The sequence below is a fragment of the Engystomops pustulosus genome, chromosome 11 (genome assembly GCF_040894005.1).
Source record: "Engystomops pustulosus chromosome 11, aEngPut4.maternal, whole genome shotgun sequence".
Lineage (NCBI taxonomy): Eukaryota > Metazoa > Chordata > Amphibia > Anura > Leptodactylidae > Engystomops > Engystomops pustulosus.
The window spans coordinates 34136295-34151469 of NC_092421.1; the positions used below are offsets into that span (position 1 = coordinate 34136295).

At 39.1% G+C, this 15175-nt stretch overlaps 1 protein-coding gene across 4 annotated transcripts in view; it reads right to left on the bottom strand.

Moving 5' to 3' along the window:
- The window catches only part of CDH23 (cadherin related 23), a 708444-nt gene that overhangs the window by 372409 nt on the left and 320860 nt on the right, over nt 1-15175 (bottom strand). For all 4 annotated transcript variants that reach the window (XM_072131217.1, XM_072131214.1, XM_072131213.1 and 1 more), the window contains exons 10-11: nt 12267-12379; nt 7973-8161 (exon numbers count right to left, since the gene is read on the bottom strand). In XM_072131217.1, coding sequence (XP_071987318.1) covers nt 7973-8161; nt 12267-12379 — 302 coding nt within the window. The remainder of the gene's footprint in view (nt 1-7972; nt 8162-12266; nt 12380-15175) is intronic.

Genomic DNA, 15175 nt, shown 5'->3' on the forward strand with positions numbered 1-15175 from the left:
TTTGTTTGAGTGGCTGTGTGTGTAAGTATGTGCTTATTTGGTGTTTTCCAGATAAGACGCGGCTCCTCTAATCTATTGTACAGAATGACAGGAAATCAAACCAAATAGACTTGTGTCCCTTTTATCACTCTGTTTTCTGCACAGCTACCTTTTAATTAAAGTCCGATCAAATAGATCTGCACAAGTAAAATGTCATCCCATTCACTAGCAGCAGGGATTTAAGGGTTATAAGCAAATTCTTGTCATTAAGAAACGTTAATGTTAATAAATTAGAGAAAATTACACTTTACCGAAGACAAGCCAACTGCTTACAATGTCTCAACCCAATCATTATATTTTAAAATTATCTTTATGCAAAATATGAATTAATTCACTCTAGGTATGACAAATGGAGTTATCTTTTCTTCCATCAGCTTGTAGGGTAAGACAAAGACCATAGTGCGTGCTGACACGTCACAAGTATAAATTCACTTTTCGGGGAGAAAATGCATCTAGAAATAAACTGTAAAGCATTACAATCCTCCCCCAAAAAATTAGGTAAAAAACACATTTTTGCACAAAGGGACAAACTAGTATCTGTCACTTGCTTTAGCAATTGACCAACTAGAAAATAAGCATAAAAAGACGATACCACTTAGATGCCATCCATCAAAAAAATTTGTATAAAATTTCAATCTCACCTGAGATTTGACACACTGAGGCACATTTACTTAACTGGTCCTGTTGCGATCCCTGATCCGGACTGTCCGACGAGGATGAAGTCTGGTGCGATTCACCAAGATCATGCGCTATCCGATATCCTGCATGTGTCGCTTCCCTGCTCAGGTCTGGTGGAGTTCACCATCTTCTTCCCCGTGTATGTGAGTGCATGTCTTGTAGCACAATTTGAATTTTAAATCCCGAGCTTAGTCAGAATCAGTCGGGCTGTCTGACGGCCACGCCCCCCAATTTGTGTCGCTTGAAAGTCGGCACCAAAATCTGATCGCATGCGCCAAAAAACCCTGTTAAATGTGGTGCAAACTGGAAATCGTCGGGAAGCCCGATGGAAATGCAGTTCCCCACTGTGCACTGTACATCCCAATGTTAGGATAGGTTAGGATTCAAGTTTAATAGAGTTTTCACATTATTATCATTCAATTGCTTCTCTAACTGAATAATTATAAAAAAAAATAAACCTAAACCATTATCACTGCAAAAATAAAACCAACAAAAACAAGCTTTAAAACATGTTTTTTGATTAGCAAAATGTAACAAAGCTTAGGTTTCACTGTAGTAGTACTGACCTATAGAAAATAAAACTAACATCTTCTTTTATCTATTAATTCACCAGCACAAAAATGAAAATCCCAAAAAGTAATAGCATTACTACATTTTTCCCATTGTATCCCACAAATTTTATCATTTAGGCCAACTGCTCACAGACGTATTTAGTCCATGGAAATAGACATGTATGTTGGTCCGATCCCACAAACTGTACATAGGACGGGAATGAATAAATACAGAACTATGATCAATTACTTACCGTCTGCCAGTCCAATTTCAGTGTTGGCAAGGTAACAGTTCTTACAGTACCAGCTCTACAGACTGACCTGCAGACAGGAAGTCCTTGCATCATATTTCTGTATGATGCAAGGACTCCTATGCGGTGCAATGTGTTTAGTCCTTGGTATAGGACCAAGATGTAGGTCTGTTTCCACGGGCTAAACATATTAATCTGCAGATGGCCTATCATGGTAATGGTTCAATTAAAAAGTCTTCCCACAAAAAACAATCCCTTAGAAGGGGGATTTAAAACTAGCCTGTTTTGACTCGCAGTGGAAACCCCCCTCACCACTTGTTAGGTAATAGCTGGATATTTGGTGTATATCCAGCTCTACAGAGTTCCTGAACTTTCCTTTACACCATCATATTTTCTTAGCAGTTATTTCTGCCCATTTGCACATTACAACTCTTTTTCTAATCTCTATTTAAATTATCTGAACTGTTTTTTTGTTCAATTCCATTCATTCTGCTACAGACAGGATCAATTTGAGACTAACTTCAGCTTATCTCTTCTGCACATGATTGATTCTCCATCTTTATGGCTAATTTGCCGGATCATTCCCTGTATTACTAATTTTCCCATATCTTCCCATTCCCTTGCTTGTATAGAAGATAAGTAATTCCTTTGCTTTTGTGACAACTCACTTGATGCTTCCTTTCCGGGGAAAATTCATAGTATCATAGTATCATAGTATATAAGGCTGGAAAAAGACGCAAGTCCATCAAGTCCAACCTTTAAGAAATAAATAAATGTTTTATCCCCATAACCCGTGATATTTTCTCTCTCCAGAAAGGTATCCAGGCCTCTCTTGAACATGTACATAGAATGTACAACCTTCTGCGGCAGAGAGTTCCACAGTCTCACTGCTCGTACAGTAAAGAACCTTTGTCTATGTTGATGGTAAAATCGCCTCTCCTGTAGGCGTAGAGGATGCCCCCTTGTCCTGGGCACAGGCCTAGGTATAAAAAGATCTTTGGAGAGATCCCTGTACTGTCCGTTCAGGTATTTGTACATTGTAATGAGGTCTCCCCTCAGTCGTCTTTTTTCTAAACTGAATAATCCCAAATTTTGTAATCTGTCAGTGTATTCTAATCCCTCCATTCCCCTAATAATCCTGGTTGCTCTCCTCTGCACCAGTTCCAGCTCTACTATATCCTTTTTATACACTGGTGCCCAAAACTGTATACAATATTCCATGTGTGGTCTGACCAGGGATTTGTATAAGGGCAAAACTACGTCTTTATCATGAGAATCTATTCCTCTCTTGATACATCCCATAATTTTATTTGCTGTAGCAGCAGCCACCTGGCTCTGGTCACTAAAATTAAGTTTACCATCCACCAATACCCCCAAGTCCTTTTCAGCTCCAGTTTTACTAAGTAATTGACTGTTTAGAACATAATTATAGTTTTTGTTTCCATGGCCCAAGTGCATAACTTTACATTTATCTACATTAAACCTCATCAACCATTTCTCTGCCCACTCCTCAAGCTTCCACAAATCCCTCTGTAATGCTAAACTACCGACCTCAGTATTTATTACTTTACACAGCATAGTATCATCTACAAATATTGAAACTTGACTGTGTAAACCCACTACAAGGTCATTAATAAAAATATTAAAAAGAAGTGGCCCCAATACTGACCCCTGTGGCACTCCACTGGTAACATCAACCCAATCTGAGAATGTGCCATTAATGACCACCCTCTGTTTTCTATCACTAAGCCAATTACTTACCCAAATACACAGATTTTCTCCTATTCCCAGCAGTCTCATTTTATATACCAACCTTTTATGTGGCACGGTGTCAAATGCCTTTGAAAAGTCCAGATATACAACATCCACAGCGTCCCCCAGATCCAGTCTTGAACTTACCTCCTCGTAGAAACCAATCAGATTAGTTTGACAGGAGCGATCTCTCATAAACCCATGCTGACGCTGTGTTATAAGGTTGTGCACTGTGAGATACTCCAGGATAGCATCTCTAACAAACCCCTCAAATATTTTCCCCACCACAGCAGTTAGACTCACGGGTCTGTAGTTTCCAGGATCGCTATTTGATCCTATTTTGTATATTGGTACCACATTTGCTAGGCGCCAGTCCTGTGGAACATAACCAGTCCTCAGTGAATCTTCAAATATTAAAAATAACGGTCTGTCTATCACCATACATAATTCATGCAGAACCCGGGGGTGTATGCCATCTGGCCCCGGTGATTTATCTATCTTAGTGGTTGCGAGGCGGCGCTGTACCTCTTCCTGGGTTAAACTGTTGACATTCCAAAAAGAATTTACATTATTCCTCATTGTGTCTTCCACCAGGGGATTTTCCTGGGTAAAGACAGTTGAGAAGGCGACATTCATTAGATTGGCCCTTTCCTCATCTCCTTCCACCATGACCCCCATGTTATTTCTAAGGGGACCCACACTCTCTGTTTTTAGTTTCTTATCATTTATATACTTGAAAAATAATTTGGGGTTATTTTTGCTCTCCCTGGCAATATTTCTCTCAGTCTTTTTGCAGCCTTTATCTGCTTTTTACAGGATTTATTTTTCTCTCTATAATCCTGTAATGCCTCATCGCTACCTTCACGTTTAAGCACCTTAAACGCCTTATCTTTCTCGCTTATTGCTTTCCTTACAAGACTAGTTAGCCACATAGGCTTTTTCTTGTTCCTTTTATGCTTTTTCCCATAAGGTATGTGTTTCTCACAGGACTTTTTCAGAATATATGAGAAAAAGTCCCATTTTTTGGGGGGGGCTTTTGTCTTTGAGAACATTATCCCAGTCTATGCCTTTAAGGTCTTCCCTTAGTTGCTGAAAATTTGCCCTCCTGAAGTTTAGAGTGCTGGTTGCCCCTTCACTAACACTCTTAGTAAAGCGTAATACAAAATCAATGATATTATGATCATTGATGAAATTCCTGAACAGGTTTCTATCATTGAGTCAATTTTATTTATGATGCAATACAGAAACATTTTTACTAAATTACAGAGGGAAATCATCACCTATTGTGGGTAAGATTGTGGTACTCACACATTATATCTATTCATAATAATAATAATCTTTATATAATGCCATCATATTGCATAGGCAAAAGTCCAATTCCAAAACTGAGAAGTATACAATGGATAAGACCATAGAAGTGACCTATCTACACTACCATCTTGAGATACACTTTCAGCTCATAGAGGCATGGAGTAAATGTTACCCACACTAAAATTTACTTTTAGCTTTTAGAAAATTTGGACTCCAAGCTCTGGCTGTTACACACTTCCCAAAGCCCTAGTGACATGCCACCCTGTTCCTCTGTCTCTCTCCCGCTGCCTGCTGTAATATTGTGTCAGCATGGAGCACATTGGCTAATTTTTTTTAATTAGATCTTTTTTTTACTTTGAACAGTATGTAGTGCTCTTAAAAGACATATTACAGTACATTACAAGTCAAAATCCAGTCAAAATGGTAGTTTTCCTTAAGCATTTCCATACCAGTTTATTTTCAAAATTCCCCTACAATCTTTGGCGCCCTTCAAGTAGAAGAGTTTATCTGTATAAAGGAAGTAATGGTGGACAGGACTGTTCTTAAGTTAGTATGCAACACCTTGTTCTTAAGTTAAATTTGTATGTAAGTTGGAACTGTATAATTTATAATTGTAACCCCAGCCAAATATTTTTTTTGGTCTCTGTGACAATTGGATTTTAAAAATGTTGTATTGTCATAAGAACCAGGATTAACAATAAAGCTTAATTGCTGACACCTCTGATAACTGTTATAGCTGTTTATTGTAGCCGAAGGCTAAACTACAGTAAATTACCAAGATCCAGTGGTCCATTTGTAACTAGAGGTCATCTGTAACTCACATTACCGAAGAGTCCATAATAATTTTTTATTTTACATAATAAAAGTACTATGCACTGCTATGAGCAATCGTTGTCTTTATTTTTATGACAAAAAAATTTCATTTCCACCTTCATTTCCAGTTTTTCACACTATGAAAAGTAGCTTGAATTTTCTTAAACAATGACCTGAATGGCACACTATAATAATAAGAGCTGCATAGCATACGCAGCCTGTTGAGTTAGGGATTTCTGACAACTATTCAGAGCCTCCTGCCACATGTTCCAGTCAAATTAATTAGAGCAATTAGACCAAAAGTTTCACTGAAAGCAGACGGGTCATTTTCGAAAAACACCTGTGAGGAATATGAATGCTCTACGCTTCGTATTTATGAGAATCACAACATAAACTACACCAAATTCTAGATACATAACTACACATTGATAACACATCCTAAACAACAGTGACTGAAACTCTAAACCACTTTCAAAATGGGATGATAAAAATACTAACCTCAGGGATTTATTTAAGAATAAGATAAATAGAAATGTACAATGACTTGTGAAACCAATGTTTTTCTATCACTTCTCTTAAATTTTTTATTGTTCTTTCTTTACCTGAGAAAAGTCGCTGTTGTCATATCAAGTGTTGATTAAAAGCCAAAATAAAAATGTTGTCAGAAATAGATCCCGGCTCAGTTCTCAATCTGGAAATTTCCATCTAGATATCTAACTCTCCCCACACGACTCTACAGGGTGGTGAAGCAACAAAATGAAAGGGACAGGAGGTAAACCAGTTGGGATCCGTAAGCTTCAAAACATTGTCTAGTCACCAAGGCCTCCAAGTAGACAGAAAGCCACCGAGGGTATAAATGAGGAGATAACTGTATATGAGAAAACTGAAGTAGGGTCCACATGGAATACAAGAAAGATTGGAAAAGACTATACAGAAGCTGTGTATAATAAGATGTGTCTGGTGTAATTACTTATCTATCATGTTCAGAAGAATGGAAAAAAAACAATGCAGCGCCAGCTTCTGTAAAACCGTAAAATAACAGTTATATCATAGACATACAAACCTTGCAAACACCTACATAGATGCATGATTTACAGGATGCAAAAGGATTGTATAACTGATTATTCTTTGTACATATACACACGCACAGGCATCCCCCTACTTAGGGACATGTGACTTACAGACGACCCCTAGTTACAGATGGACCAATCTGCCCACTGTGACCTTTGGTGGTGATGCTCTCTGGAAGCTATACTTTAGTCCCAGACTGTAATGATCAGCTGTAAGGTGTCTGTAGTGAAGCTTTACTGATAATCCGAACCGTTATTATCACAGAGAGTAATAGGAGTTGTGTGATAATAACGGCTCGTGGACATGCACCTCCATCACATCACATGGACAGATTTCTATCCACAGGAAGTAAGAAATGGAAGCATTTATAGCAGGACAGCCAGCAGAGATCTAGAAAACCATGAGGATTTGATACAGAAAGCATATTGTAAAATTGGATAACTTTTCCTTACACAAACCATATCAAATATTTGCTGAAAGAAGACAACCCCTGTAAGTACAAACCTAAAGAACATATCCTATACATAATCCAGACACTGCCTGTATATATGTATTGTTGTATTGTAAAACAGGTGGTGTCTGATCCTCAGCATCCTGCCCCTCACAATGGTGATTATTTACTAGACTCATGCTCTTCCATTTTAGGTCCCGCACAAGGTATAATTCAACAAATCAGCTGTGACTGGAGGGTTCGTTTAAAAGGCTACTTTATACATTACAAGGCGTCTGAGCATGAGGTTCCAATCCTGTAAAGGTATCCTGATTCCTATGTTCATGATGTCAGACATAAGTGTGTTGCAAACCCTATGTTAAAGGTGGACCACAAAAAAGTTGGTGAACTCCGTCGGGCCAGTGCAGGGAGCGCCAGATTGATGATTTCTGGCACATGTTCTTTGTGAATCTGGTGCACTCTGTATTATACACAGGCAAATCCACTTTTAGTGCAGTTTACACTACTCTTAGTAAATGTCCCCAGTGCCTGGTGTCTTGTATTACTTTTTGAGACTCCATTGGAGCGGTCGAGACTTTTATTTTTATAGAAAAAAGTTCTAAACAGTATTTCAACTAAACAGACAATCTGGTAATAACTCCCCATCCCCCTGAAAAAAAAAATCCATTTGCATACCAAAATTATTTACATATATTGAAGTTCAATGGTGAAGTTTATCCATTGTTAAACACTCGGCAATAGATGTGGCATTCACCATCTGAGCAAACAATTTCCTTTATTGGATGCTTTAAGACGTGCTTCCTCAAGCCATTGACTATTGTTACTAATAACATGTCCCTATAGCTTTCGAATGCTTGGTTGATGACCATCTTTTTAATGAAGTAACATAATATATAAATAAGGTACAACTGTCAACAATTTAGGTTTCTCTGTTTGGTTAACAACAGAGAGAGACTACAAACGTCATGAATATTAAACCATTGGATGAACTCTAGCACTGCAAACTACAGAGACACATTGTTTCCTGGTACGTTATATTCTTTGCTCACTCTTACCTCATCTTTATCTTGTACTTGAATATACAGAGGCAATGCAAAACCAAGTTGGGCCAGCTCTGGAATGCTTACAGTATACTCTGAGCTATTAAACTGTGGAGCATTGTCATTGATATCAATGACTAGAATGTTAAATGTAGTTTTCACAGTGGCTTCAGAAGGGCTTCGATCCTCCTGCAGTTCAGTTCCCTTAAAATTAAAAAAAAACATTAATAAAAATCATAAAATTACAACAAAAATAAAAATAACACAGCTATAATTTTGCTTTTTTTATTGTGGGGTGAGTGAAAAGAATGAATACAAAAACTGACAACTTTTTATGATCATTCACATTTCTGTATAATTAAGAAAAATAATTCGTTTTAAGATTTTCTTGCACTTCTTTTGGTGTTTTCATAAAAATGAGCAGGTAATGCAAAATTTTTAACAAAAATAGCCTTTCGGGTAAGCCAAAAATACAGGATATTATTGTTGATATCTTTTTTTTTTTTTACCAGATAACGTACACAATGGTTGTAGGTGCTAAAGCTTTTTATAGTTATCAGAGAACATACAGAGAACGAAAAGGATGAGCTGACAAATTGGTCTTTGTGTAGACAAGACTCTGTCAATGACCGACACAACTTCATAAGGAGAAAGGTCTTTAATAGGATGCTCGTGTTGCTTTATGTCACAATACAGCATGTTCTGTTCCACTGAAGAAGATACAGTTCCTTATATTCCCTTATTCCAATTAAAGAAGGAAAATGAAAGACCTGGGCACCTCAAGTACCACTATGATGATAATGGGGTATTGAGCGAATCTTATCAGAGGTCAAGTGCTGTAATTATGTGTCACTTTCCAGCTCTACAAGACTGGTGCCCCTTCTAGAACTGAAAAATGATCTCTACACCTTTGGTACAGCCTGGGATTGGCCCAATCAATAGGGCTGCTAAACAGCGGCTGATTTGTGGCCAGCTCCACAGTTCCGATGCCAAGTACAGCTCTGAATGATTTTAAGTAGCAGGCTGGAATCATATTGATTTTAATTATAAGTTTGCAAATCTCATAAAGGGGTTAGCAAAAATAGTTTTTTTTAAACTATATATGTGTGGATAAGCGAATAAGTATCTTCATGCTACAATGCTCTCGCTAAATGCTTTAGTTCCACCACATTTTAAAACATTTTCCATCTACTAATATGTAAAAAAAAAGTTCAATCAATAAATCCTTTGATTACTCATGGTACTGAAACTTTATCAACATCTCAGTAGAGATTGGGTCCAAGAAAGTGCACAAATTGAGTTTGTAGGACCAAACTTCCTTGTGGGCAATGGGCTTAAGAGCTTACTGAAGCCAACATATTATAGATTCCCTTAAGCATGAATAATTAAAGGGGTATTACTATCCGGGAATTTACATTTAATTGAATTCATTTGCCATATGTAAACATTTCTTCAAGTCTTCCGAGATGGCTTCCTCGGATACGACCACCTCATATTTTGACAGCGGTGGCCAGACATGCGCTATTGAGCCCTTCCTGACCATCTGGCTTCAGCAATCATTACCACAAGACGGCTGTGCGACTTGCAGTAACTCCCAGCCATTTCATATACAAAACCTTTTGTTTCTTTGTGCAATCACTCCAGCAGAGGTGGCCATATCCGAGGAAGATCGCTCGTTTCTAAGGGATAACATGGCAACAAATTATCTTGAAAAAATGCTTTGGCAAATGAAACTAATTAAATGTACATGCCCAGATGGGAATACCCCTTTAATGACCACTTGTCTATAAATATGACTTTGAACTGATATATAAAGCAGCTACAAGGTATTGTAAGAACATTGCTTTACCTTACTGGCTCATCCCTATGTACCTTTCCCTTGCCAGTGTCACCCCATGTGAGCACGACTTTCTTCAGAGAAAATATTACGGAAGCATAAGTCAGAACAGGTTTACTACACTGTATATTGATAACCACCCCCAGCCTTGTACCCTACAGGCTTTTCTACAATTCCAGAAACCCCTTTAAAGGAGTTCTCCAAAACTTTTTGTAATATATGTTCTCTTGTATGTGCAACATCCCCCACCAGGACCTAGCTTTTTCTTGTGGTGCGGAGGCAGCCGGGGCCCAGAATACCGTAGTGACCGGCTAGTGTGGCCTTGGGAACGCTGTGGTCACGGTGCTTGGTATGAGGGCCAACAGGCTGACCTACAGCCTGGCAGGTCTCCACCAGGTGGTGTGTGCAAGAAATATGGAGAGAAAGGCTGATGCAATGGTTTCTCCCCCGGGTAACCCCTGAGGTGTCTGTAGGATGAAAACCTGGGGGAATGGATGGGGAAGCCTGTGGTGGTAAGCAGCCGTATCCAGGGATTAGACTGAGGCAATGTTGTGCAAAATAACTTACAGTTTTTACAGCTAAACAATAACAGAAGATTCAGAAGCTTGAAGAGTCATGGAGAGCTGGTCCACAGGAAAGTTACACACAGCCTAGTAGTAGCTTCAGACTGGGCTGGTAGAACTGGAGCGGAGTCCGGGTGGTGGACCACTGCTCTGGGGCTTAAGTCTCCAGACTTGCCGTGGGTGCTAGGCAAGGGCCTGAGGCACCTGTGGTTCCTGGTATTAGGACACTGGCTGTTGCAGGACTGACATGTACTGCTCCAAGATGGAGTCTCTCACTCTCCTCCTGAGGTCTGACCATGTACTCCCTTGGTCAGGTGGTAACACTCTCCAATCAGCTTCCAGCTTGCCTCACAGTATCACAATAAACAACATTAGACAAAAACATTTGGCATTGTTAACTCTTGCCTTACCAGACAGCAGCTACAGCTGCTATTACAAAGATCTCCAGTACTTAGAGACCTCCTGACATGGAGAGGGCTCTATTCACAACTACCACCTTGCCTATGCATTGGCAGGGGTGTTGCATATGCTCACACCACATTCCTGTATGTTCCCCTTTTGTTTGTGTTTATATAGTTGTTAGTGCCTTGTGGACCTGCTCTGGTTGTTACCTGTTATTCATGTCCTCTGTATTGCCCTCCTTCCTGTATTCAGTCTTGGTTATGTGTTTGTGTGCATGCTGGGATTGATAGTTCTCACAGTTACTTTCGCTAGGGGGGGAGGGAATTTAGTACACCAGACCCTAGTATTCTTTAGTCTTTTCCTCTGCTTTCTGGATAGGACTTTGTGTCCATAGAGAGAGAAGTTGTCAGTTCCGGAGCTAGTCCGGGAAAGCTGACCATCACCCGCGGGCAGGCACTAGCTTAGCCTTAGAGTAATGGACAGTTTTCCCTTCTTGGTTTCCCTACCTCTTGCTATTCTCCCTACACTGTTTCCTGAATCTGTGTAAACCATGATAGGTACTGGTTTAGGAGAGTGAGAGGCTTTTGACTAGGGTAGGGGAGTAAGAGCCCGTTTCTTTTGGAATATATACAATGTTTGGCTTTAAATTCTGCAGAATACGATTAGGTTCTACACAGTCATGCTTGATGTTAATAGGGCTACAATACAAAGTAGCCAAAAGTGGCAAAGTTTTCCCTATCCCATTTTGGAAAATATATTTGCATATTTCCCTAGGCATCAATGGCTCCAAGTCTCCACATGCCTATAAGGCAACCTTTATTGGAAAAGCCTTGGTAAGGAGAGCTCTTACCCCCCAATGTGATTGATGTCATGAGTAGTTCATTCATGTAACCATCACCGCTCAGGCCAGCCATTGGTTATGCTGATGTCATGTGATCAATGTTTTCTCTCAGTGATGTGTTCTAAACTTATTCCTGGTCTACTCTGCCGATCCTATAGAACTGAATGGGGCATGCTTGGTCTTCTGCTCCACCCATTGGTGAGAACAGGTCCCTATTCTTTTAATTGCTTATATTAAAAGAATAATTCTCATGATTGGGGACCCAGCCCTTTGAGTTGAGTTGTGCTACAATCAGTCTAAGACAGATGATTGATCACTACTGCCTGAATGGGTCCATAGAAAAAACAAGTACAACGTATTCATTGAACCCTTCAAACTTTAAAGAATAAAGATTATTCTCTGGATTTAATATTAAATAAAATAGACATGAACTGGAAAAGCATTATGAAATTGTTTATAACAATAGTCTAATTCTATGGTTTCTATTTATTCATATGTATGCATAGGAACCATTCTCCTTTATTGATAAGAACACCTTTTCAAAATGCATTACATTGTGCAGTAATACAAGAAAAACCACATAACAAAAGAAAATAGTAACTTTATGGGCTGTACTACATTCACATTAGTAGAAAGAACAGAAATTTGATAAGACGCTTTAATTACCTTAACTGTGAGAATGAACCCTGATGTATACAGTGGATTTTCTCGGTCTAGTTGGCCATTCAGCGTTAGAGCACCACTGATATAATCCAAGGCAAATATACTATTGGTGTTACCTGTAGCAAATCAATAACAATGTTTATTGGGGACAATTCGACCATTTTCATTACATAAAATCAGAAGTAACAGGTTGCGATGGCTTAAAGGGGAAATCACATGAATCACTTTTTGATCTGCATGGCAGCATAATATAGAGCAGGAGGTAGATTCAGAGAAATCACAGAGTCCCTTTTCTTTTTTCCATTTGTAGCTCTGCTTATTCTATGTTATAAAGTCAGGAGGGCAGTGCTATCAATGACTGGCAGCTATCTTTTCAGGTAAACTTATACATAAAAGGGTCGTCCGTCACTGATATAGGGTCAGTCCAATGACTAGAGAAAGAATAAAAATGTAGAGATGAATAAATAAGTTATTTAGAAAACTGTCCATGAATCTGCTCAGCTCCTCCTGCTCTATAACATGCTGCCTGCAAATCAAAATGCATTTTCTACATCACAGATTCCTTTTAAGCAAAGATGCAAGTAAACAGTAATTGAAAAAGATAGAGAAATGCAATTACATTGTTTTATATTACATCAGCATTGAGTTACTATATGTATTGGTGCTCTGTTGTCCTCAGTAGTGAATATATATATATATTGTGGGAGATTTGGCCCAGTAGAGACCGTGGTAGCGGGGTGCTAGGATGCAGTTCAAGACAGTGACACCAAAATACAGTCCAAAACAGGTCTCGCCTGCGTTTATTGTAGCAGCAAAATAAAACAGCCTTTACATTCAGGCATTAAATAAACAAAAATCCTACCCGTCAGGGTGCTAACTATACAGGTGTTCACTAACTCACCACTATACAAAATCACTTGGCTGCTCCAGGCACAGAGGTCAGGGCTGTGTGCTCTCCAGCCTCCTTCCACAGAGAGACCACAATTCCAGCTCTGCTGAGCGGTTTTAAAAAAAAGACTGATTGGGCTGCTCCCATCACCTGTGTCCAAGGTGCTGGACACCCAACCTCAGCACTAAGGCCTTGCATAATAGCAAAACCTATGGGAAACATACCGCCCATCCACAGTTAACCCCTTCAGTGTCTCACAATATATATATATATATATATGTATGCAGCTATTGCCATTCACTCCAGTCATTCAGTCTGCGAACATTATTAGCCAAGGGTGATGGGGGCAGCGTTACTTACCCCCTGCTCCCAGCACTGAGACTACAGCAGACATCACAGAGCATGCCCACAACATTCTCCCATAGAAGTCAACAAATCATTTCTTACAGTTATAAAAATGTTATTCACAGCTGAGATGAGCAGTTCATATGCAAAGGCTTCATGTATAATGATGCATAGAAAATACAATGAAAAAATAAATAGTATATTTAAAAAAACTGAATGAGTAATAAAATAAATTAAAAAATATTGCAAAAAAGACTAATAATATCGGTTAATTATATCAAAACTCTCAGGCTCACTATAAATGAATATTATACATTTGAAACACTGGGGGGGAATTATTTAAGACTTGCGTTTTAAATGGCAGTCTTAAATTCCCCCCGCTGGTGCTCTGGGGTCCATATCTACTAAGAGGCTCTAGTTGCAAACTCCTGCCCAGGGGACCGGTTTATATCAGGTCTGACCTGGTGGAAATTCCTGCTGTAGTCTCTGCCAGTTTTCAGAAACGGTCAGAGAATTCATAATAAATCTCCCACACTGACTTTCTGGTGAGGATCTTCTAATAGTTAGTTCCCTTATTTATTTTCTGTAACCTGCTGGCTGGTACTTGGATTACTCTATATAGACTGTGCTTTGGGGGAGTACCTTTGGCTCCCATGGACCGGATAGACTACTCAGTCCCAGTAGCCTCTGCCAATAATTTGTATAAATCAATGATAAAGTTTATTTTAGGCATGACTAAATATAAGGATTAGAGAAAAGCACTTCAGGGCTGAGGATAAAAAAAAGGAACCTGTCATCAGATCTACCATATCAGGTAAATTCCTGATTAAAGGTTTACTTTAGGGTAAGGAAAACCATAAAGGTAGCTACTTCTATAGTATATACATGCTGGTGGGGACCTGGGCCTGGAGCCATGGGGGCTATGCCTGCCAGTACGGGTGCTGGGGGGCAGCCGGGTCTTGGTCCCTGCCGGCGCTGTGCTGCAGCGGTGGTGGACGCCATGTGATGCTGGACCCACCAAAAAGAGAACACCTTGAAGTGGTTGGTGGGCTTATACAATTTGATCAAAATGTAACTAAGAACCTCCAGTTCGTTATATAATGTAGCCTAGCGGCAGTAGATAATTGTGTGATGTGTGGATGTGCGGTCCAGTTCTTTTTCTCTCCTCATGTTGGTATAGTATATACATATCAGCTTATGAGACCATGAAGCTTACACAAATGTGATAAACTATACTTTTAGAGTATCTTGTATTGATGACATGTAACAAAGTGCAACAATAGGTTTCATCTATAATTCATAATGGGATGAAGGCTATACAGTGAGTCACATAATGGGTTGTGTAAGCGTTCCAAACCAAAACATATCTGCAAAACAAATGAACATGTCAGACTTCACTAATGGAAGAAATTGAATATTGTAGACATCAATGGATGATGTATCCACAGTTAAGGCATATGTGAAAATGGCCATTCTACACACTCAATACTATGCATGGTGTCTTTCAGGCAGCATCAAAGTGGTTATAGTGATTGGTTTTCCTTTATATTGATTATTCCGATTTGATTGTAACCAATCTTTAAATAAACAATAGCAACGTTTTTGTACACAAAGATAACCATTTTCATCACTTTTCCCTGGCTACATCTCTAATTCTCACTTGTTACAGACCAGATGG